The sequence below is a fragment of the Lathamus discolor genome, chromosome 6 (genome assembly GCF_037157495.1).
Source record: "Lathamus discolor isolate bLatDis1 chromosome 6, bLatDis1.hap1, whole genome shotgun sequence".
NCBI classification, from domain to species: Eukaryota; Metazoa; Chordata; class Aves; order Psittaciformes; family Psittacidae; genus Lathamus; species Lathamus discolor.
In genome coordinates, this window is record NC_088889.1 from 11,305,820 (window position 1) to 11,330,009 (window position 24,190).

Here is a 24,190-nt window from a genome sequence, read left to right on the forward strand (position 1 = left end):
ATAGTTGTCACCAGATGGCTCCCAAGGAACAAAGGTGGCGACAACACCGAGAGCGCAGACCAGATGAGTCTCATGACCTGCGAGTCTGTCATATCATAACCCACCTCCAAAGTACAACAGAATGATAACCTTAGCCTCACAGACAGACATCACAGGGAGCAGACAGGACAAGAGCAGTACCAGTGAGCACACACACATTAACTCTGGGAACGCTATGACCACTGACTACCGCACTACCATGAATGCTTGCAACAAATTTGTTCTAACATGCTCGGGTCAGATGTGTCTTTATCGCAACCCAGTGCCCCATACTGGGTGCCAAAAAGGACTGTCACGGTTTAACTGCAGCTGGTAACTCAGTACCATGCAGCCACTCCCCCAGTTTCCCCTGCCCCTGACAGGATGAAGAGGAGAATTGTAAGAATGTAAAACCTGTGGGCTGAAATAAGAACAGTTTAATAATTGAAATTAGGTAAAATAGTGTGATAATAGAAATAATACCAACGATAACAATAGTGATAATAATAATAGACAGCAACAAGAAGAACAGAAAGCAAGCTACAGGAAACACAAGTGGTGCACAGCGCAATCACTCACCACCTGCTGACTGATACCCAGCCTGACCCAAGAGTTGATCAGTCCCTTCTGGATAACTCCTCCCAGTCTATATACTGGGCATGATGTGCTGTGGTTTGGAATACCCCTTTGGCTAGTTTGGGTCAGGTGTCCTGTCTCTGCTTCCGCACGGCTTCTTGTGCTCCTCGTCACTGGCAGAGCATGAGACTGAAAAATCCTTGAATGGTGTAAGTCAAACTGAGCAAAAACTAAAACTTTGGTGTGTTTTCAGTACTTTTCTCAGACTGAAGCCAAAACACAGCACTGCACCAGCTACTAAGCAGAAAATGAACTCTGTCCAAGTCAAAAGCCAGAATATGGCAACATGGTGCCCAAGAAAGGATTTAGTCAGATAATGGGACTCATTTCTGGAACAAGCTTACAGATACTTGGGTCAAAGAGCATGGCATCAAGTGGATATGTCACATGCCTTATCATATCAGGGATGCGATATACCTCTTATAATGGACGGCAGATTTTTGCTGTGATGCAGAATTCAATTAATGCTGTATAATTGATAACATCCCAGAAATCCTACTAAGCAATATTAAACAGCCATACATAATTCTATGCCTAAATACTTTATTAAGGTTAGCTCCCTATTTCTAACTAGGTAACTGTTCCGCTTACTGATAACTTGACTGGCTGTTGGGCGAAGGTTAAGTGCGTGCCACCTTTCCTTCCCATCTTAGAGCTCTTGTGGGAAACGCATGTTGAGCCATGCACTGTTACATAACTAGTTTGCTCTGGACAGTTCTGCTGGCAAGGAATGCAAAGGGAAAATTATTTAAGTAATATGGGGACAGTGTAAGAAAATGTGAAGCAATAAGCATGGCAATGGGATACAGGCTTTACAATGAATCTTAAAAGCACACGAAAATACAGAATCACCATCAGTGAAGCAGTGTAACAGCACAGGGGACGCGTCGCAATGGGGGATGGCTAGGAGGATGCCTGCAGGCAGCCCAGAACGGCCTGGGGCAGCAGTGAGTGCGCACGCAGGGGGGAGGCTGGGCTGGACAAGGGCTGGGGCAGAAACGTGGGCCCTGGGGGGGGGTGCTCGCCCTGCGTCGAAACCCTGGCTGCGAGCGCCTCGGGCAGGGCACGCTGCTGCTGCCTCCGTGCCTGGGCGCAGGCCTTGCTGCCTCCCAGCTGCCTCGTTCCCTCTCCTGCCTGTCCGCAGCTCTCTGCGGCTCCCGTCCGCGCTTCCCCGCGCACCAGCTCCCTTCCTCCTTCCCTCCCTCCCAGCCCCACTGAATTCCTTCTTTCTCCTGCAGGCCAAGGGCCTCGCAAGGCTCTTATCCTGGGTTCTGCAAAGCGTATTCTCGAATGTGGTCTTCATCAGTGATGAGCTGGATGAAGCCACACGTGAGCGCATGCAGCAGCTTTCGAAGATTCTCACGGAGGAGATGGCTCGGATAGCGCAGGAGCTGCATGAAGTCGAGGAGCTGAAGAGAATAGAGCACAACGGTGTGACCTGGAGTGGCCTGCTCTCTGCTGCCTTGTGGAACTGGAAATTTTGGGTGATCGCCGGCTTCCTGCTCCTCCTGATTGCAGGGCTCTGCTGCTGCTTTAGCAAAAGAAGCCCTGAGCTGGACGGCAGCATCAGCGGTGAAGAGGAGGAAGACAGTGAAGAAGAAGATGCCTCTGGCGTGGCAGATTTTGACACGTACATTGCAATGCGCAACGAGTGGTCATTGAACGAACTGTGGCATGCTTCCCTTGGTGCAACGTGTAATCATTGCTTACATTATTTCACTGTGCACCTCTGAGAGAAGACATGCTCTGCACAGTGGAAGACAGCAATTAGATCTCCCTTAGCCTGCCTTCTCGGAGAGATGCAGTGCTTGACAGCTGTGGTGTGGTGCAGTGCATGGCTGTGTCCTGGGTTCAGCAGTAGCAGTTGTTTTTCTTGGTAGCTGGTGCAGTGCTGTGTTTCGACTTTTGGCCTGGGAACAGCACTGATAACACTGATGTTTTTAGTTACTGCTCAAATGTTTTATTCTGGCTAAGGACTTCGTGAGTCTCATGCTCTGCCAAGGACGAGGGGAGGCTGGGAGGAAGCAGAGACAGGACACCTGACCCAAGCTGACCAAAGAAGTATTCCATACCACAGCACGTCATGCCCGGGATGTAACTGGGAGTTACTCAGCAACTTTGACCTACTATTACTCAGTAAATAGTGCCAAGCATAGATTAATCCATATCCTATTCACAGCATTTCATTCACTGTAAGATTTTCTTACAATTGGCAGATTGGCATTTAAAGACTCCTGGCATTTAAAGGTACTCACAGTTGCACGGAAAACCTGACAACAGCCTTCCTTCTTACACAGCCTGATCCTGACAGCCATCCTTCCTTGGCATCTTGGGACTTCCAGGAACTATCCCAGAATAATAATTCCCTCTGTGATAGGAATTCTGTTTCTGTAGCATGACAGTCAGGGGATTCAGGGAAAAGTGAATATAAACAGCAAGATGACAGCACTGCAAGGCAGATACTCAACATAAGGACATGGAGCTGCCTCACAGCTGCTTAATTCCCCCACCTGCCTGTCCCCAGCAATCTGCAGGTCCCCTCCCTGCTCCCCCCGCCACCAGCTCCCTTCCTCCTTCCCTCCCTCGAGACCCACTGAATTCCTTCTTTCTCCAGCACTCTAAAACAGTAAACTACACAGGATTCTCTCTTCATTTTGTTAACCATGTATAAGAGTTGGCCGCTACAAAATAAAGTTCTAAATTAATAAAGCTCTATTTTATTGATAGCTCTTACTATCGATACTGGGTTGAACTGGGGCTCAACCCTCCGGTCCCCCCTGTTCTATTTCTGATCCAGCAAAGCATGGGAGGTGTGTCCCGGCAGAGGTCCCACCACTCCCAAGAGTTGCAGGAACCGGCTGCATTCAGGCAATAATTTTTATTGTGTTACGGAGATCCTGCCTTTCACTCCCGGCCAGATTCTGCTTACTAGCTGGCCCGCGGTTGTGCGGGCGAGACTGCGGTGCGCCCGAGGCGCCTGTAACGGCACAGGGGACGCGTCACAATGGGGGATGGCTAGGAGGGTGCCTGCAGGCAGCACCGGCCCAGAACGGCCTGGGGCAGCAGTGAGTGCGCACGCCGAGGGGAGGCTGGGCTGGACAAGGGCCGGGGCAGAAACGTGGGCCCTGGGGGGGGGTGCTCGCCCTGCGTCGAAACCCTGGCTGCGAGCGCCTCGGGCAGGGCACGCTGCTGCTGCCTCCGTGCCTGGGCGCAGGCCTTGCTGCCTCCCAGCTGCCTCGTTCCCTCTCCTGCCTGTCCGCAGCTCTCTGCGGCTCCCGTCCGCGCTTCCCCGCGCACCAGCTCCCTTCCTCCTTCCCTCCCTCCCAGCCCCACTGAATTCCTTCTTTCTCCTGCAGGCCATGGGCCTCGCAAGGCTCTTATTCTGGGTTCTGCAAAGCATATGCGTGCCCATGGTCGGTGATGAGTTGGATGAAGCCACACGTGAGTGCATGCAGCAGTTTTCGAAGATGCTCACGGAGGAGATGGCTCGGATAGCGCAGGAGCTGCATGAAGTCAAGGAGCTGAAGAGAATAGAGCACAGCGGTGTGACCTGGAGTGGCCTGCTCTCTGCTGCCTTGTGGAACTGGAAGTTTTGGGTGATCGCCGGCTTCCTGCTCCTCCTGATTGCAGGGCTCTGCTGCTGCTTTAGCAAAAGAAGCCCTGAGCTGGACGGCAGCATCAGCGATGAAGAGGAGGAAGACAGTGAAGAAGAAGATGCCTCTGGCGTGGCAGATTTTGACACGTACATTGCAATGCGCAACGAGTGGTCATTGAACGAACTGTGGAACCAGAGCGAGTGGGTGGATGCGCTGGTGGAAAACCTTCTCTTTGCTTGCCAAGGGTCCAACTTAGTGTCAGAGGGTTTCTTCCTGGAGCTGGGACCAGCCATGGGAGTGGGCAGCGCCTTTGATTGCTGGAGTCCCCAGGAAGACGAGCCTGTCTACCGTATGCTCGTGTGCCTGAAGCCCTGCCGTGGCTACACCTTCTGCCTGGAGCCAGGCACCGTGGCAAACGAGTCCCGCATCCGTGTGGAGCTGGAGCGCACATGCACCGCTCAGCAGACGGTGGGACCCATGCCGTGCTTCCTTCACAACCGCAAGGAGCAGCTCAGGAAGAAGCAGAAGCCCAGGCTCCTGCATGCCCTCTGCACCGGCTCCTATCTAGATGTGCAGAAAACTGCTTGCTGGTTCCAGGATATGGTGAGGGAAAACAAGGCAATTGCGCGCCTGTTACGTTCACGTTACTACCTTCTGACTGTGCTGCCCTCCAGACGCTCCTGCAAAGTGGCACTTCAACATATCTCTGGGAGAACCACGGTCATTGAGATGAACTTTGTCGTGCAGCTGGGCAACTCAGACATCTTCATGAGCAGCCAGGCGAGAGAGGGTATCTTCAGCCCAAGCACAACGTGGACATTGACCTTCGCCAGGGCAGAGGCAAAGTTCTTGTGGCTGATGTTCGATCAGACCCCAGACGACACCTTGCTCAGCTGCCTGCAACTCTGCACCCGCATGCTGGCGGGCACAAGCTTTTCCAGCTATGCCTTGAAGACGGTGGTGATGCACCTCCTGACCACCACAGCCCTGTCAGGCTGGCGCAGGAGACATTTCCTGCTGCGGCTAGGTGACATCATGAGGTACCTGCGCCGCTGCTTGGAGGAGAAACGCCTCGACCACTTCTTCTTTGGCAATGAGAAGATTCCTGAGGAGATCGTCTTGCCCCCAGCCTTGCAAAGAGCCAAGCCATTCAACCTCTTCCAGCATCTGGCGCAGGATCCGGCTGCCCACGAGCAGGCAATGCGTGAGTTCGTGGAGCTGCAACACCGGCTTACAGCACAGATCTTCTTCTAGGGGCACTGAAAGTGGTCTTCATGCAGAGAGGGCTGAGGCCCTCATTGATTCCTTCGTTATTTCATTAAATGCCCGTTTTCCTTCCCCAGTCCACTGCTATTCCCTCACTTCTGTTTGCAGCAACTGCTATAGGCGTTCGACTAATATACCGTAGTCATAGATCCAGAGCCGACACCAACCTGTCATGCCGAGAAATGTCCCAAGTTCCTTGAGCGTCCTGGGGTTGAGGGGTTTGGCAGATCGTTTTCTTGCGTTCTTGTCCTAATTTCCACTGCTCCCCTGAGACCTCATACCCCCGGTAGGTGACTTCTTGCTTCATTGTTTGTGCCTTTTGCTGAGATACCTTATATCCTTCAAGTCCATGAGAATTTAACAGGCTTACCATCCATTCGCTACATCTGTTTGAAGTTTCGGTGGCTATCAATAGGTCGTCCACTTCAAGCTTAGCAGCTTTATCCAGTTGTTGGTTGTTCTGTTGTTCCTCAGTGGCCCGACTTTTGGGGACTTGGGCATCTTCATGGCGCACCTTCACCACCAGGTTCTGCACCCGAGCAGCGATATCTTGCTGAAGTACCGCAGCCCAGATGGGTTTACCTGTGCTTTGCCGTTTGCTCTGCTTCCAGCGCTGCAACCACCCACCCACACAGGGCATTCGCCACCATCCATGAATCAGTAGAGAGATAAAGTACTGGCCGCTTTTCTCGTTCAGCAGTGTCCAAGGCAAGCGGTATGTCTTTCACCTTGGCAAACTGACTCGATTCACCCTTTCCTTCAGCAGTTTTTGCACCTTGTTGTCGAGGTCTCCATACAGCTGCCTTCCATCTCTGATGCTTTCCCACAATATGGCTGGACCTATCAGTAAACAAGGCATACTGCTTTTTCACTTTCTGACTGTTTATTATACGGCGACGCCTCACGCATCACATCCTCCTCTGTTGACATTCCAAAATCTTTGCCCTCTGGCCAGTCAATGTTGACTTCTAGAATTCCTGAACAACTGGGATTTCCTGTTCAAGCTCACTGTGTACTTAGTGCAGCCCACTTACTCCATGTAGCACTGGTTGCATGATGTGTAGAGGAGACCTTGCCTTTGAACGTCCAGCCCAGCACTGGCAACTGGGATGCCAGGCGGAGCTGTGCTTCAGTGCCAATCACTTCTGAAGCAGCTCGAACCCCTTCATAGTCTGCCAGTATCACTTTTTCAGTTGGTGTATATCTGGCCTCAGATCCTCTCTATCCCCCACTCCAAAAGCTGAGGGGTCGACCTAGAGTCTCTCCTGGAGCTTTCTGCCAGAAGCTCCAGGTAGGACCATTCTCCCCAGCTGCGGGGATTACATTTTATACATCTGGCCCGGTCCGGACTGGTCCAAGGGGTCCTGCATGAACTATCTCTCGTTTAATCTGCTCAAAGGCTTGTTGTTGTTCATGGCCCCATTCTTCTTCCGGGTCACATGGCAGAGAGGGCTTACAATCAAACTGTAATTTGGGATGTGCATTCTCCAGAACCCCACAACACCCAAGAAAGCTTGTGTTTCTTTCTGATTGGTTGGTGAAGACATTGCTGTTATCTTGTTGATCACATCTGTGGGGATTTGGTGACATCCATCTTGCCATTTTATTCCCAAAAAATTGAATCTCCTGTGTAGGTCCCTTGACCTTACTCCGTTCTATTGCAAAACTGGCTTTCAGCAAGATTTGGATTATTTGCCTCCCTTTCTCAAAGACTTTTTCTGCTGTACCAACCCACACGATAATGTCGTAAAAGTATTGCAGGCGTTCTGGAGCTTGCCCCTGTTCCAGTGAAGTCTGGATCAGTCCACGGCAGATGGTAGGGCTGTGTTTCCACCCCTGGGGCAGTTGGTTCCAAGTGTACTGGACACCCCTCCAAGTAAAAGCAAACTGTGGGATGCACTCTGCTATCAAAGGAATTGAGAAGAATGCGTTGGCAATATCGATTGTGGCATACCACTTGGCTGCCTTTGACTCCAGTTCGGATTGAAGTTCTAGCATGTCTGATACAGCAGCACTCTATGGTGGTGTGACTTCATTCAGGCCACGAGAGTCTACTGTTATTGTCGACTCTCCGTTAGACTTTCTCACTGGCCATATGGGGCTATCAAAGGGTGAGCGGGTGCTACTGATCACTCCTTGTCTCTCCAGTCTACGGATCAGCTTACGGATGGGAATCAGGGAGTCTTGGTTGGTGCGATATTGCTGCCGGTGCACCGTTTTGGTCGCAATTGGCACTTGTTGTTCTTCGACCTTCAGCAACCCCACAACAGAAGGATCCTCTGAGAGACCAGGCAAGGTGGACAACTGCTCAGTTTCCTCGGTCTCCAGAGCAGCAATACCAAAAGCCCATTGGTACTCTTTTGGGTCTTTGAAGTACCCTCTCCCAAGGTAATCTATGCCAAGGATGCGTGGAGCCTCTGGACCAGTCACAATGGGGTGCTTTTGCCACTTCCTCCCAGTCAGGCTGATCAGCTCCTGGGGTCGTATGGGTAAGTACCTAGGCCAATGAGCACTTTCAACATTTTGGAATTTCACCTCTCAACAAGTGAAAATCCGGAACGAACTAGTCGGACATTACTACTGTAGCTATCCTGGAGGAGAAGGAGGATATGGGAAGGAAGGAAGAAAGGAAGAATGGACGGACGCAGCAGGAAGACATTTCTGTTACCGGCTGGCTCTCCCAGAGAAGGCCAAAGGCGCACTTGCCTATAGTTGTCACCAGATGGCTCCCAAGGAACAAAGGTGGCGACAACACCGAGAGCGCAGACCAGATGAGTCTCATGACCTGCGAGTCTGTCATATCATAACCCACCTCCAAAGTACAACAGAATGATAACCTTAGCCTCACAGACAGACATCACAGGGAGCAGACAGGACAAGAGCAGTACCAGTGAGCACACACACATTAACTCTGGGAACGCTATGACCACTGACTACCGCACTACCATGAATGCTTGCAACAAATTTGTTCTAACATGCTCGGGTCAGATGTGTCTTTATCGCAACCCAGTGCCCCATACTGGGTGCCAAAAAGGACTGTCACGGTTTAACTGCAGCTGGTAACTCAGTACCATGCAGCCACTCCCCCAATTTCCCCTGCCCCTGACAGGATGAAGAGGAGAATTGTAAGAATGTAAAACCTGTGGGCTGAAATAAGAACAGTTTAATAATTGAAATTAGGTAAAATAGTGTGATAATAGAAATAATACCAACAATAACAATAGTGATAATAATAATAGACAGCAACAAGAAGAACAGAAAGCAAGCTCAGGAAACACAAGTGGTGCACAGCGCAATCACTCACCACCTGCTGACTGATACCCAGCCTGACCCAAGAGTTGATCAGTCCCTTCTGGATAACTCCTCCCAGTCTATATACTGGGCATGATGTGCTGTGGTTTGGAATACCCCTTTGGCTAGTTTGGGTCAGGTGTCCTGTCTCTGCTTCCGCACGGCTTCTTGTGCTCCTCGTCACTGGCAGAGCATGAGACTGAAAATTCCTTGAATGGTGTAAGTCAAACTGAGCAAAAACTAAAACTTTGGTGTGTTTTCAGTACTTTTCTCAGACTGAAGCCAAAACACAGCACTGCACCAGCTACTAAGCAGAAAATGAACTCTGTCCAAGTCAAAAGCCAGAATATGGCAACATGGTGCCCAAGAAAGGATTTAGTCAGATAATGGGACTCATTTCTGGAACAAGCTTACAGATACTTGGGTCAAAGAGCATGGCATCAAGTGGATATGTCACATGCCTTATCATATCAGGGATGCGATATACCTCTTATAATGGACGGCAGATTTTTGCTGTGATGCAGAATTCAATTAATGCTGTATAATTGATAACATCCCAGAAATCCTACTAAGCAATATTAAACAGCCATACATAATTCTATGCCTAAATACTTTATTAAGGTTAGCTCCCTATTTCTAACTAGGTAACTGTTCCGCTTACTGATAACTTGACTGGCTGTTGGGCGAAGGTTAAGTGCGTGCCACCTTTCCTTCCCATCTTAGAGCTCTTGTGGGAAACACATGTTGAGCCATGCACTGTTACATAACTAGTTTGTTCTGGATAGTTCTGCTGGCAAGGAATGCAAAGGGAAAATTATTTAAGTAATATGGGGACAGTGTAAGAAAATGTGAAGCAATAAGCATGGCAATGGGATACAGGCTTTACAATGAATCTTAAAAGCACACGAAAATACAGAATCACCATCAGTGAAGCAGTGTAACAGCACAGGGGACGCGTCGCAATGGGGGATGGCTAGGAGGATGCCTGCAGGCAGCCCAGAACGGCCTGGGGCAGCAGTGAGTGCGCACGCAGGGGGGAGGCTGGGCTGGACAAGGGCTGGGGCAGAAACGTGGGCCCTGGGGGTGGGTGCTCGCCCTGCGTCGAAACCCTGGCTGCGAGCGCCTCGGGCACGGCACGCTGCTGCTGCCTCCGTGCCTGGGCGCAGGCCTTGCTGCCTCCCAGCTGCCTCGTTCCCTCTCCTGCCTGTCCGCAGCTCTCTGCGGCTCCCGTCCGCGCTTCCCCGCGCACCAGCTCCCTTCCTCCTTCCCTCCCTCCCAGCCCCACTGAATTCCTTCTTTCTCCTGCAGGCCAAGGGCCTCGCAAGGCTCTTATCCTGGGTTCTGCAAAGCGTATTCTCGAATGTGGTCTTCATCAGTGATGAGCTGGATGAAGCCACACGTGAGCGCATGCAGCAGCTTTCGAAGATTCTCACGGAGGAGATGGCTCGGATAGCGCAGGAGCTGCATGAAGTCGAGGAGCTGAAGAGAATAGAGCACAACGGTGTGACCTGGAGTGGCCTGCTCTCTGCTGCCTTGTGGAACTGGAAATTTTGGGTGATCGCCGGCTTCCTGCTCCTCCTGATTGCAGGGCTCTGCTGCTGCTTTAGCAAAAGAAGCCCTGAGCTGGACGGCAGCATCAGCGGTGAAGAGGAGGAAGACAGTGAAGAAGAAGATGCCTCTGGCGTGGCAGATTTTGACACGTACATTGCAATGCGCAACGAGTGGTCATTGAACGAACTGTGGCATGCTTCCCTTGGTGCAACGTGTAATCATTGCTTACATTATTTCACTGTGCACCTCTGAGAGAAGACATGCTCTGCACAGTGGAAGACAGCAATTAGATCTCCCTTAGCCTGCCTTCTCGGAGAGATGCAGTGCTTGACAGCTGTGGTGTGGTGCAGTGCATGGCTGTGTCCTGGGTTCAGCAGTAGCAGTTGTTTTTCTTGGTAGCTGGTGCAGTGCTGTGTTTCGACTTTTGGCCTGGGAACAGCACTGATAACACTGATGTTTTTAGTTACTGCTCAAATGTTTTATTCTGGCTAAGGACTTCGTGAGTCTCATGCTCTGCCAAGGACGAGGGGAGGCTGGGAGGAAGCAGAGACAGGACACCTGACCCAAGCTGACCAAAGAAGTATTCCATACCACAGCACGTCATGCCCGGGATGTAACTGGGAGTTACTCAGCAACTTTGACCTACTATTACTCAGTAAATAGTGCCAAGCATAGATTAATCCATATCCTATTCACAGCATTTCATTCACTGTAAGATTTTCTTACAATTGGCAGATTGGCATTTAAAGACTCCTGGCATTTAAAGGTACTCACAGTTGCACGGAAAACCTGACAACAGCCTTCCTTCTTACACAGCCTGATCCTGACAGCCATCCTTCCTTGGCATCTTGGGACTTCCAGGAACTATCCCAGAATAATAATTCCCTCTGTGATAGGAATTCTGTTTCTGTAGCATGACAGTCAGGGGATTCAGGGAAAAGTGAATATAAACAGCAAGATGACAGCACTGCAAGGCAGATACTCAACATAAGGACATGGAGCTGCCTCACAGCTGCTTAATTCCCCCACCTGCCTGTCCCCAGCAATCTGCAGGTCCCCTCCCTGCTCCCCCCGCCACCAGCTCCCTTCCTCCTTCCCTCCCTCGAGACCCACTGAATTCCTTCTTTCTCCAGCACTCTAAAACAGTAAACTACACAGGATTCTCTCTTCATTTTGTTAACCATGTATAAGAGTTGGCCGCTACAAAATAAAGTTCTAAATTAATAAAGCTCTATTTTATTGATAGCTCTTACTATCGATACTGGGTTGAACTGGGGCTCAACCCTCCGGTCCCCCCTGTTCTATTTCTGATCCAGCAAAGCATGGGAGGTGTGTCCCGGCAGAGGTCCCACCACTCCCAAGAGTTGCAGGAACCGGCTGCATTCAGGCAATAATTTTTATTGTGTTACGGAGATCCTGCCTTTCACTCCCGGCCAGATTCTGCTTACTAGCTGGCCCGCGGTTGTGCGGGCGAGACTGCGGTGCGCCCGAGGCGCCTGTAACGGCACAGGGGACGCGTCACAATGGGGGATGGCTAGGAGGGTGCCTGCAGGCAGCACCGGCCCAGAACGGCCTGGGGCAGCAGTGAGTGCGCACGCCGAGGGGAGGCTGGGCTGGACAAGGGCCGGGGCAGAAACGTGGGCCCTGGGGGTGGGTGCTCGCCCTGCGTCGAAACCCTGGCTGCGAGCGCCTCGGGCAGGGCACGCTGCTGCTGCCTCCGTGCCTGGGCGCAGGCCTTGCTGCCTCCCAGCTGCCTCGTTCCCTCTCCTGCCTGTCCGCAGCTCTCTGCGGCTCCCGTCCGCGCTTCCCCGCGCACCAGCTCCCTTCCTCCTTCCCTCCCTCCCAGCCCCACTGAATTCCTTCTTTCTCCTGCAGGCCATGGGCCTCGCAAGGCTCTTATTCTGGGTTCTGCAAAGCATATGCGTGCCCATGGTCGGTGATGAGTTGGATGAAGCCACACGTGAGTGCATGCAGCAGCTTTCGAAGATGCTCACGGAGGAGATGGCTCGGATAGCGCAGGAGCTGCATGAAGTCAAGGAGCTGAAGAGAATAGAGCACAGCGGTGTGACCTGGAGTGGCCTGCTCTCTGCTGCCTTGTGGAACTGGAAGTTTTGGGTGATCGCCGGCTTCCTGCTCCTCCTGATTGCAGGGCTCTGCTGCTGCTTTAGCAAAAGAAGCCCTGAGCTGGACGGCAGCATCAGCGATGAAGAGGAGGAAGACAGTGAAGAAGAAGATGCCTCTGGCGTGGCAGATTTTGACACGTACATTGCAATGCGCAACGAGTGGTCATTGAACGAACTGTGGAACCAGAGCGAGTGGGTGGATGCGCTGGTGGAAAACCTTCTCTTTGCTTGCCAAGGGTCCAACTTACTGTCAGAGGGTTTCTTCCTGGAGCTGGGACCAGCCATGGGAGTGGGCAGCGCCTTTGATTGCTGGAGTCCCCAGGAAGACGAGCCTGTCTACCGTATGCTCGTGTGCCTGAAGCCCTGCCGTGGCTACACCTTCTGCCTGGAGCCAGGCACCGTGGCAAACGAGTCCCGCATCCGTGTGGAGCTGGAGCGCACATGCACCGCTCAGCAGACGGTGGGACCCATGCCGTGCTTCCTTCACAACCGCAAGGAGCAGCTCAGGAAGAAGCAGAAGCCCAGGCTCCTGCATGCCCTCTGCACCGGCTCCTATCTAGATGTGCAGAAAACTGCTTGCTGGTTCCAGGATATGGTGAGGGAAAACAAGGCAATTGCGCGCCTGTTACGTTCACGTTACTACCTTCTGACTGTGCTGCCCTCCAGACGCTCCTGCAAAGTGGCACTTCAACATATCTCTGGGAGAACCACGGTCATTGAGATGAACTTTGTCGTGCAGCTGGGCAACTCAGACATCTTCATGAGCAGCCAGGCGAGAGAGGGTATCTTCAGCCCAAGCACAACGTGGACATTGACCTTCGCCAGGGCAGAGGCAAAGTTCTTGTGGCTGATGTTCGATCAGACCCCAGACGACACCTTGCTCAGCTGCCTGCAACTCTGCACCCGCATGCTGGCGGGCACAAGCTTTTCCAGCTATGCCTTGAAGACGGTGGTGATGCACCTCCTGACCACCACAGCCCTGTCAGGCTGGCGCAGGAGACATTTCCTGCTGCGGCTAGGTGACATCATGAGGTACCTGCGCCACTGCTTGGAGGAGAAACGCCTCGACCACTTCTTCTTTGGCAATGAGAAGATTCCTGAGGAGATCGTCTTGCCCCCAGCCTTGCAAAGAGCCAAGCCATTCAACCTCTTCCAGCATCTGGCGCAGGATCCGGCTGCCCACGAGCAGGCAATGCGTGAGTTCGTGGAGCTGCAACACCGGCTTACAGCACAGATCTTCTTCTAGGGGCACTGAAAGTGGTCTTCATGCAGAGAGGGCTGAGGCCCTCATTGATTCCTTCGTTATTTCATTAAATGCCCGTTTTCCTTCCCCAGTCCACTGCTATTCCCTCACTTCTGTTTGCAGCAACTGCTATAGGCGTTCGACTAATATACCGTAGTCATAGATCCAGAGCCGACACCAACCTGTCATGCCGAGAAATGTCCCAAGTTCCTTGAGCGTCCTGGGGTTGAGGGGTTTGGCAGATCGTTTTCTTGCGTTCTTGTCCTAATTTCCACTGCTCCCCTGAGACCTCATACCCCCGGTAGGTGACTTCTTGCTTCATTGTTTGTGCCTTTTGCTGAGATACCTTATATCCTTCAAGTCCATGAGAATTTAACAGGCTTACCATCCATTCGCTACATCTGTTTGAAGTTTCGGTGGCTATCAATAGGTCGTCCACTTCAAGCTTAGCAGCTTTATCCAGTTGTTGGTTGTTCTGTTGTTCCTCAGTGGCCCGACTTTTGGGGACTTGGGCATCTTCATGGCGCACCTTCACCACCAGGTTCTGCACCCGAGCAGCGATATCTTGCTGAAGTACCGCAGCCCAGATGGGTTTACCTGTGCTTTGCCGTTTGCTCTGCTTCCAGCGCTGCAACCACCCACCCACACAGGGCATTCGCCACCATCCATGAATCAGTAGAGAGATAAAGTACTGGCCGCTTTTCTCGTTCAGCAGTGTCCAAGGCAAGCGGTATGTCTTTCACCTTGGCAAACTGACTCGATTCACCCTTTCCTTCAGCAGTTTTTGCACCTTGTTGTCGAGGTCTCCATACAGCTGCCTTCCATCTCTGATGCTTTCCCACAATATGGCTGGACCTATCAGTAAACAAGGCATACTGCTTTTTCACTTTCTGACTGTTTATTATACGGCGACGCCTCACGCATCACATCCTCCTCTGTTGACATTCCAAAATCTTTGCCCTCTGGCCAGTCAATGTTGACTTCTAGAATTCCTGAACAACTGGGATTTCCTGTTCAAGCTCACTGTGTACTTAGTGCAGCCCACTTACTCCATGTAGCACTGGTTGCATGATGTGTAGAGGAGACCTTGCCTTTGAACGTCCAGCCCAGCACTGGCAACCGGGATGCCAGGCGGAGCTGTGCTTCAGTGCCAATCACTTCTGAAGCAGCTCGAACCCCTTCATAGTCTGCCAGTATCACTTTTTCAGTTGGTGTATATCTGGCCTCAGATCCTCTCTATCCCCCACTCCAAAAGCTGAGGGGTCGACCTAGAGTCTCTCCTGGAGCTTTCTGCCAGAAGCTCCAGGTAGGACCATTCTCCCCAGCTGCGGGGATTACATTTTATACATCTGGCCCGGTCCGGACTGGTCCAAGGGGTCCTGCATGAACTATCTCTCGTTTAATCTGCTCAAAGGCTTGTTGTTGTTCATGGCCCCATTCTTCTTCCGGGTCACATGGCAGAGAGGGCTTACAATCAAACTGTAATTTGGGATGTGCATTCTCCAGAACCCCACAACACCCAAGAAAGCTTGTGTTTCTTTCTGATTGGTTGGTGAAGACATTGCTGTTATCTTGTTGATCACATCTGTGGGGATTTGGTGACATCCATCTTGCCATTTTATTCCCAAAAAATTGAATCTCCTGTGTAGGTCCATTGACCTTACTCCGTTCTATTGCAAAACTGGCTTTCAGCAAGATTTCGATTATTTGCCTCCCTTTCTCAAAGACTTTTTCTGCTGTACCAACCCACACGATAATGTCGTAAAAGTATTGCAGGCGTTCTGGAGCTTGCCCCTGTTCCAGTGAAGTCTGGATCAGTCCACGGCAGATGGTAGGGCTGTGTTTCAACCCCTGGGGCAGTTGGTTCCAAGTGTACTGGACACCCCTCCAAGTAAAAGCAAACTGTGGGATGCACTCTGCTATCAAAGGAATTGAGAAGAATGCGTTGGCAATATCGATTGTGGCATACCACTTGGCTGCCTTTGACTCCAGTTCGGATTGAAGTTCTAGCATGTCTGATACAGCAGCACTCTATGGTGGTGTGACTTCATTCAGGCCACGAGAGTCTACTGTTATTGTCGACTCTCCGTTAGACTTTCTCACTGGCCATATGGGGCTATCAAAGGGTGAGCGGGTGCTACTGATCACTCCTTGTCTCTCCAGTCTACGGATCAGCTTACGGATGGGAATCAGGGAGTCTTGGTTGGTGCGATATTGCTGCCGGTGCACCGTTTTGGTCGCAATTGGCACTTGTTGTTCTTCGACCTTCAGCAACCCCACAACAGAAGGATCCTCTGAGAGACCAGGCAAGGTGGACAACTGCTCAGTTTCCTCGGTCTCCAGAGCAGCAATACCAAAAGCCCATTGGTACTCTTTTGGGTCTTTGAAGTACCCTCTCCCAAGGTAATCTATGCCAAGGATGCGTGGAGCCTCTGGACCAGTCACAATGGGGTGCTTTTGCCACTTCCTCCCAGTCAGGCTGATCAACTCCTGGGGTCGTATGGGTAAGTACCTAGGCCAATGAGCACTTTCAACATTTTGGAATTTCACCTCTCAACAAGTGAAAATCCGGAACGAACTAGTCGGACATTACTACTGTAGCTATCCTGGAGGAGAAGGAGGATATGGGAAGGAAGGAAGAAAGGAAGAATGGACGGACGCAGCAGGAAGACATTTCTGTTACCGGCTGGCTCTCCCAGAGAAGGCCAAAGGCGCAGTTGCCTATAGTTGTCACCAGATGGCTCCCAAGGAACAAAGGTGGCGACAACACCGAGAGCGCAGACCAGATGAGTCTCATGACCTGCGAGTCTGTCATATCATAACCCACCTCCAAAGTACAACAGAATGATAACCTTAGCCTCACAGACAGACATCACAGGGAGCAGACAGGACAAGAGCAGTACCAGTGAGCACACACACATTAACTCTGGGAACGCTATGACCACTGACTACCGCACTACCATGAATGCTTGCAACAAATTTGTTCTAACATGCTCGGGTCAGATGTGTCTTTATCGCAACCCAGTGCCCCATACTGGGTGCCAAAAAGGACTGTCACGGTTTAACTGCAGCTGGTAACTCAGTACCATGCAGCCACTCCCCCAATTTCCCCTGCCCCTGACAGGATGAAGAGGAGAATTGTAAGAATGTAAAACCTGTGGGCTGAAATAAGAACAGTTTAATAATTGAAATTAGGTAAAATAGTGTGATAATAGAAATAATACCAACAATAACAATAGTGATAATAATAATAGACAGCAACAAGAAGAACAGAAAGCAAGCTCAGGAAACACAAGTGGTGCACAGCGCAATCACTCACCACCTGCTGACTGATACCCAGCCTGACCCAAGAGTTGATCAGTCCCTTCTGGATAACTCCTCCCAGTCTATATACTGGGCATGATGTGCTGTGGTTTGGAATACCCCTTTGGCTAGTTTGGGTCAGGTGTCCTGTCTCTGCTTCCGCACGGCTTCTTGTGCTCCTCGTCACTGGCAGAGCATGAGACTGAAAAATCCTTGAATGGTGTAAGTCAAACTGAGCAAAAACTAAAACTTTGGTGTGTTTTCAGTACTTTTCTCAGACTGAAGCCAAAACACAGCACTGCACCAGCTACTAAGCAGAAAATGAACTCTGTCCAAGTCAAAAGCCAGAATATGGCAACATGGTGCCCAAGAAAGGATTTAGTCAGATAATGGGACTCATTTCTGGAACAAGCTTACAGATACTTGGGTCAAAGAGCATGGCATCAAGTGGATATGTCACATGCCTTATCATATCAGGGATGCGATATACCTCTTATAATGGACGGCAGATTTTTGCTGTGATGCAGAATTCAATTAATGCTGTATAATTGATAACATCCCAGAAATCCTACTAAGCAATATTAAACAGCCATACATAGTTCTATGCCTAAATACTTTATTAAGGTTAGCTCCCTATTTCTAACTAGGTAACTGTTCCGCTTACTGATAACTTGACTGGCTGTTGGGCGAAGGTTAAGTGCGTGCCACCTTTCCTTCCCATCTTAGAGCTCTTGTGGGAAACACATGTTGAGCCATGCACTGTTACATAACTAGTTTGCTCTGGACAGTTCTGCTGGCAAGGAATGCAAAGGGAAAATTATTTAAGTAATATGGGGACAGTGTAAGAAAATGTGAAGCAATAAGCATGGCAATGGGATACAGGCTTTACAATGAATCTTAAAAGCACACGAAAATACAGAATCACCATCAGTGAAGCAGTGTAACAGCACAGGGGACGCGTCGCAATGGGGGATGGCTAGGAGGATGCCTGCAGGCAGCCCAGAACGGCCTGGGGCAGCAGTGAGTGCGCACGCAGGGGGGAGGCTGGGCTGGACAAGGGCTGGGGCAGAAACGTGGGCCCTGGGGGGGGGTGCTCGCCCTGCGTCGAAACCCTGGCTGCGAGCGCCTCGGGCAGGGCACGCTGCTGCTGCCTCCGTGCCTGGGCGCAGGCCTTGCTGCCTCCCAGCTGCCTCGTTCCCTCTCCTGCCTGTCCGCAGCTCTCTGCGGCTCCCGTCCGCGCTTCCCCGCGCACCAGCTCCCTTCCTCCTTCCCTCCCTCCCAGCCCCACTGAATTCCTTCTTTCTCCTGCAGGCCAAGGGCCTCGCAAGGCTCTTATCCTGGGTTCTGCAAAGCGTATTCTCGAATGTGGTCTTCATCAGTGATGAGCTGGATGAAGCCACACGTGAGCGTATGCAGCAGCTTTCGAAGATGCTCACGGAGGAGATGGCTCGGATAGCGCAGGAGCTGCATGAAGTCGAGGAGCTGAAGAGAATAGAGCACAACGGTGTGACCTGGAGTGGCCTGCTCTCTGCTGCCTTGTGGAACTGGAAATTTTGGGTGATCGCCGGCTTCCTGCTCCTCCTGATTGCAGGGCTCTGCTGCTGCTTTAGCAAAAGAAGCCCTGAGCTGGATGGCAGCATCAGCGGTGAAGAGGAGGAAGACAGTGAAGAAGAAGATGCCTCTGGCGTGGCAGATTTTGACACGTACATTGCAATGCGCATCGAGTGGTCATTGAACGAACTGTGGCATGCTTCCCTTGGTGCAACGTGTAATCATTGCTTACATTATTTCACTGTGCACCTCTGAGAGAAGACATGCTCTGCACAGTGGAAGACAGCAATTAGATCTCCCTTAGCCTGCCTTCTCGGAGAGATGCAGTGCTTGACAGCTGTGGTGTGGTGCAGTGCATGGCTGTGTCCTGGGTTCAGCAGTAGCAGTTGTTTTTCTTGGTAGCTGGTGCAGTGCTGTGTTTCGACTTTTGGCCTGGGAACAGCACTGATAACACTGATGTTTTTAGTTACTGCTCAAATGTTTTATTCTGGCTAAGGACTTCGTGAGTCTCATGCTCTGCCAAGGACGAGGGGAGGCTGGGAGGAAGCAGAGACAGGACACCTGACCCAAGCTGACCAAAGAAGTATTCCGTACCACAGCACGTCATGCCCGGGATGTAACTGGGAGTTACTCAGCAACTTTGACCTACTATTACTCAGTAAATAGTGCCAAGCATAGATTAATCCATATCCTATTCACAGCATTTCATTCACTGTAAGATTTTCTTACAATTGGCAGATTGGCATTTAAAGACTCCTGGCATTTAAAGGTACTCACAGTTGCACGGAAAACCTGACAACAGCCTTCCTTCTTACACAGCCTGATCCTGACAGCCATCCTTCCTTGGCATCTTGGGACTTCCAGGAACTATCCCAGAATAATAATTCCCTCTGTGATAGGAATTCTGTTTCTGTAGCATGACAGTCAGGGGATTCAGGGAAAAGTGAATATAAACAGCAAGATGACAGCACTGCAAGGCAGATACTCAACATAAGGACATGGAGCTGCCTCACAGCTGCTTAATTCCCCCACCTGCCTGTCCCCAGCAATCTGCAGGTCCCCTCCCTGCTCCCCCCGCCACCAGCTCCCTTCCTCCTTCCCTCCCTCGAGACCCACTGAATTCCTTCTTTCTCCAGCACTCTAAAACAGTAAACTACACAGGATTCTCTCTTCATTTTGTTAACCATGTATAAGAGTTGGCCGCTACAAAATAAAGTTCTAAATTAATAAAGCTCTATTTTATTGATAGCTCTTACTATCGATACTGGGTTGAACTGGGGCTCAACCCTCCGGTCCCCCCTGTTCTATTTCTGATCCAGCAAAGCATGGGAGGTGTGTCCCGGCAGAGGTCCCACCACTCCCAAGAGTTGCAGGAACCGGCTGCATTCAGGCAATAATTTTTATTGTGTTACGGAGATCCTGCCTTTCACTCCCGGCCAGATTCTGCTTACTAGCTGGCCCGCGGTTGTGCGGGCGAGACTGCGGTGCGCCCGAGGCGCCTGTAACGGCACAGGGGACGCGTCACAATGGGGGATGGCTAGGAGGGTGCCTGCAGGCAGCACCGGCCCAGAACGGCCTGGGGCAGCAGTGAGTGCGCACGCCGAGGGGAGGCTGGGCTGGACAAGGGCCGGGGCAGAAACGTGGGCCCTGGGGGGGGGTGCTCGCCCTGCGTCGAAACCCTGGCTGCGAGCGCCTCGGGCAGGGCACGCTGCTGCTGCCTCCGTGCCTGGGCGCAGGCCTTGCTGCCTCCCAGCTGCCTCGTTCCCTCTCCTGCCTGTCCGCAGCTCTCTGCGGCTCCCGTCCGCGCTTCCCCGCGCACCAGCTCCCTTCCTCCTTCCCTCCCTCCCAGCCCCACTGAATTCCTTCTTTCTCCTGCAGGCCATGGGCCTCGCAAGGCTCTTATTCTGGGTTCTGCAAAGCATATGCGTGCCCATGGTCGGTGATGAGTTGGATGAAGCCACACGTGAGTGCATGCAGCAGCTTTCGAAGATGCTCACGGAGGAGATGGCTCGGATAGCGCAGGAGCTGCATGAAGTCAAGGAGCTGAAGAGAATAGAGCACAGCGGTGTGACCTGGAGTGGCCTGCTCTCTGCTGCCTTGTGGAACTGGAAGTTTTGGGTGATCGCCGGCTTCCTGCTCCTCCTGATTGCAGGGCTCTGCTGCTGCTTTAGCAAAAGAAGCCCTGAGCTGGACGGCAGCATCAGCGATGAAGAGGAGGAAGACAGTGAAGAAGAAGATGCCTCTGGCGTGGCAGATTTTGACACGTACATTGCAATGCGCAACGAGTGGTCATTGAACGAACTGTGGAACCAGAGCGAGTGGGTGGATGCGCTGGTGGAAAACCTTCTCTTTGCTTGCCAAGGGTCCAACTTAGTGTCAGAGGGTTTCTTCCTGGAGCTGGGACCAGCCATGGGAGTGGGCAGCGCCTTTGATTGCTGGAGTCCCCAGGAAGACGAGCCTGTCTACCGTATGCTCGTGTGCCTGAAGCCCTGCCGTGGCTACACCTTCTGCCTGGAGCCAGGCACCGTGGCAAACGAGTCCCGCATCCGTGTGGAGCTGGAGCGCACATGCACCGCTCAGCAGACGGTGGGACCCATGCCGTGCTTCCTTCACAACCGCAAGGAGCAGCTCAGGAAGAAGCAGAAGCCCAGGCTCCTGCATGCCCTCTGCACCGGCTCCTATCTAGATGTGCAGAAAACTGCTTGCTGGTTCCAGGATATGGTGAGGGAAAACAAGGCAATTGCGCGCCTGTTACGTTCACGTTACTACCTTCTGACTGTGCTGCCCTCCAGACGCTCCTGCAAAGTGGCACTTCAACATATCTCTGGGAGAACCACGGTCATTGAGATGAACTTTGTCGTGCAGCTGGGCAACTCAGACATCTTCATGAGCAGCCAGGCGAGAGAGGGTATCTTCAGCCCAAGCACAACGTGGACATTGACCTTCGCCAGGGCAGAGGCAAAGTTCTTGTGGCTGATGTTCGATCAGACCCCAGACGACACCTTGCTCAGCTGCCTGCAACTCTGCACCCGCATGCTGGCGGGCACAAGCTTTTCCAGCTATGCCTTGAAGACGGTGGTGATGCACCTCCTGACCACCACAGCCCTGTCAGGCTGGCGCAGGAGACATTTCCTGCTGCGGCTAGGTGACATCATGAGGTACCTGCGCCGCTGCTTGGAGGAGAAACGCCTCGACCACTTCTTCTTTGGCAATGAGAAGATTCCTGAGGAGATCGTCTTGCCCCCAGCCTTGCAAAGAGCCAAGCCATTCAACCTCTTCCAGCATCTGGCGCAGGATCCGGCTGCCCACGAGCAGGCAATGCGTGAGTTCGTGGAGCTGCAACACCGGCTTACAGCACAGATCTTCTTCTAGGGGCACTGAAAGTGGTCTTCATGCAGAGAGGGCTGAGGCCCTCATTGATTCCTTCGTTATTTCATTAAATGCCCGTTTTCCTTCCCCAGTCCACTGCTATTCCCTCACTTCTGTTTGCAGCAACTGCTATAGGCGTTCGACTAATATACCGTAGTCATAGATCCAGAGCCGACACCAACCTGTCATGCCGAGAAATGTCCCAAGTTCCTTGAGCGTCCTGGGGTTGAGGGGTTTGGCAGATCGTTTTCTTGCGTTCTTGTCCTAATTTCCACTGCTCCCCTGAGACCTCATACCCCCGGTAGGTGACTTCTTGCTTCATTGTTTGTGCCTTTTGCTGAGATACCTTATATCCTTCAAGTCCATGAGAATTTAACAGGCTTACCATCCATTCGCTACATCTGTTTGAAGTTTCGGTGGCTATCAATAGGTCGTCCACTTCAAGCTTAGCAGCTTTATCCAGTTGTTGGTTGTTCTGTTGTTCCTCAGTGGCCCGACTTTTGGGGACTTGGGCATCTTCATGGCGCACCTTCACCACCAGGTTCTGCACCCGAGCAGCGATATCTTGCTGAAGTACCGCAGCCCAGATGGGTTTACCTGTGCTTTGCCGTTTGCTCTGCTTCCAGCGCTGCAACCACCCACCCACACAGGGCATTCGCCACCATCCATGAATCAGTAGAGAGATAAAGTACTGGCCGCTTTTCTCGTTCAGCAGTGTCCAAGGCAAGCGGTATGTCTTTCACCTTGGCAAACTGACTCGATTCACCCTTTCCTTCAGCAGTTTTTGCACCTTGTTGTCGAGGTCTCCATACAGCTGCCTTCCATCTCTGATGCTTTCCCACAATATGGCTGGACCTACCAGTAAACAAGGCATACTGCTTTTTCACTTTCTGACTGTTTATTATACGGCGACGCCTCACGCATCACATCCTCCTCTGTTGACATTCCAAAATCTTTGCCCTCTGGCCAGTCAATGTTGACTTCTAGAATTCCTGAACAACTGGGATTTCCTGTTCAAGCTCACTGTGTACTTAGTGCAGCCCACTTACTCCATGTAGCACTGGTTGCATGATGTGTAGAGGAGACCTTGCCTTTGAACGTCCAGCCCAGCACTGGCAACCGGGATGCCAGGCGGAGCTGTGCTTCAGTGCCAATCACTTCTGAAGCAGCTCGAACCCCTTCATAGTCTGCCAGTATCACTTTTTCAGTTGGTGTATATCTGGCCTCAGATCCTCTCTATCCCCCACTCCAAAAGCTGAGGGGTCGACCTAGAGTCTCTCCTGGAGCTTTCTGCCAGAAGCTCCAGGTAGGACCATTCTCCCCAGCTGCGGGGATTACATTTTATACATCTGGCCCGGTCCGGACTGGTCCAAGGGGTCCTGCATGAACTATCTCTCGTTTAATCTGCTCAAAGGCTTGTTGTTGTTCATGGCCCCATTCTTCTTCCGGGTCACATGGCAGAGAGGGCTTACAATCAAACTGTAATTTGGGATGTGCATTCTCCAGAACCCCACAACACCCAAGAAAGCTTGTGTTTCTTTCTGATTGGTTGGTGAAGACATTGCTGTTATCTTGTTGATCACATCTGTGGGGATTTGGTGACATCCATCTTGCCATTTTATTCCCAAAAAATTGAATCTCCTGTGTAGGTCCCTTGACCTTACTCCGTTCTATTGCAAAACTGGCTTTCAGCAAGATTTGGATTATTTGCCTCCCTTTCTCAAAGACTTTTTCTGCTGTACCAACCCACACGATAATGTCGTAAAAGTATTGCAGGCGTTCTGGAGCTTGCCCCTGTTCCAGTGAAGTCTGGATCAGTCCACGGCAGATGGTAGGGCTGTGTTTCCACCCCTGGGGCAGTTGGTTCCAAGTGTACTGGACACCCCTCCAAGTAAAAGCAAACTGTGGGATGCACTCTGCTATCAAAGGAATTGAGAAGAATGCGTTGGCAATATCGATTGTGGCATACCACTTGGCTGCCTTTGACTCCAGTTCGGATTGAAGTTCTAGCATGTCTGATACAGCAGCACTCTATGGTGGTGTGACTTCATTCAGGCCACGAGAGTCTACTGTTATTGTCGACTCTCCGTTAGACTTTCTCACTGGCCATATGGGGCTATCAAAGGGTGAGCGGGTGCTACTGATCACTCCTTGTCTCTCCAGTCTACGGATCAGCTTACGGATGGGAATCAGGGAGTCTTGGTTGGTGCGATATTGCTGCCGGTGCACCGTTTTGGTCGCAA

At 51.6% G+C, this 24,190-nt stretch overlaps 5 protein-coding genes across 5 annotated transcripts; all 5 read left to right on the plus strand.

Annotated features, from left to right (window-relative positions):
- The first annotated feature begins 214 nt into the window (after positions 1 to 214).
- LOC136017441 (uncharacterized) lies at positions 215 to 2,387 on the plus strand. The gene is given in 3 exon segments (XM_065685758.1): positions 215 to 351; positions 1,618 to 1,744; positions 1,746 to 2,387. Coding segments are annotated over 3 exon segments (906 nt in total).
- A 1,677-nt stretch (positions 2,388 to 4,064) lies between these two features.
- Positions 4,065 to 5,504, plus strand: LOC136017442 (inositol 1,4,5-trisphosphate receptor-interacting protein-like 1). Its single transcript, XM_065685760.1, has one exon. It carries the CDS (start codon positions 4,065 to 4,067, stop codon positions 5,502 to 5,504), a length of 1,440 nt encoding a protein of 479 aa, XP_065541832.1.
- A 4,284-nt stretch (positions 5,505 to 9,788) lies between these two features.
- Positions 9,789 to 13,727, plus strand: LOC136017443 (inositol 1,4,5-trisphosphate receptor-interacting protein-like 1). The gene is given in 5 exon segments (XM_065685761.1): positions 9,789 to 9,824; positions 10,116 to 10,308; positions 10,396 to 10,507; positions 11,941 to 12,085; positions 12,087 to 13,727. Coding segments are annotated over 5 exon segments (2,127 nt in total).
- Positions 13,728 to 16,661: 2,934 nt separating this feature from the next.
- On the plus strand, positions 16,662 to 18,833 carry LOC136017444 (uncharacterized). The gene is given in 3 exon segments (XM_065685762.1): positions 16,662 to 16,798; positions 18,064 to 18,190; positions 18,192 to 18,833. Coding segments are annotated over 3 exon segments (906 nt in total).
- Positions 18,834 to 20,510: 1,677 nt separating this feature from the next.
- On the plus strand, positions 20,511 to 21,950 carry LOC136017445 (inositol 1,4,5-trisphosphate receptor-interacting protein-like 1). Its single transcript, XM_065685763.1, has one exon. It carries the CDS (start codon positions 20,511 to 20,513, stop codon positions 21,948 to 21,950), a length of 1,440 nt encoding a protein of 479 aa, XP_065541835.1.
- The last annotated feature ends 2,240 nt before the right edge of the window (positions 21,951 to 24,190 follow it).

Coding starts and splice junctions, on each gene's coding strand:
- LOC136017442 (XM_065685760.1), top strand. CDS start 4,065: ATGGTCGGTGATGAGTTGGATGAAGCCACACGTGAGTGCATGCAGCAG.
- LOC136017445 (XM_065685763.1), top strand. CDS start 20,511: ATGGTCGGTGATGAGTTGGATGAAGCCACACGTGAGTGCATGCAGCAG.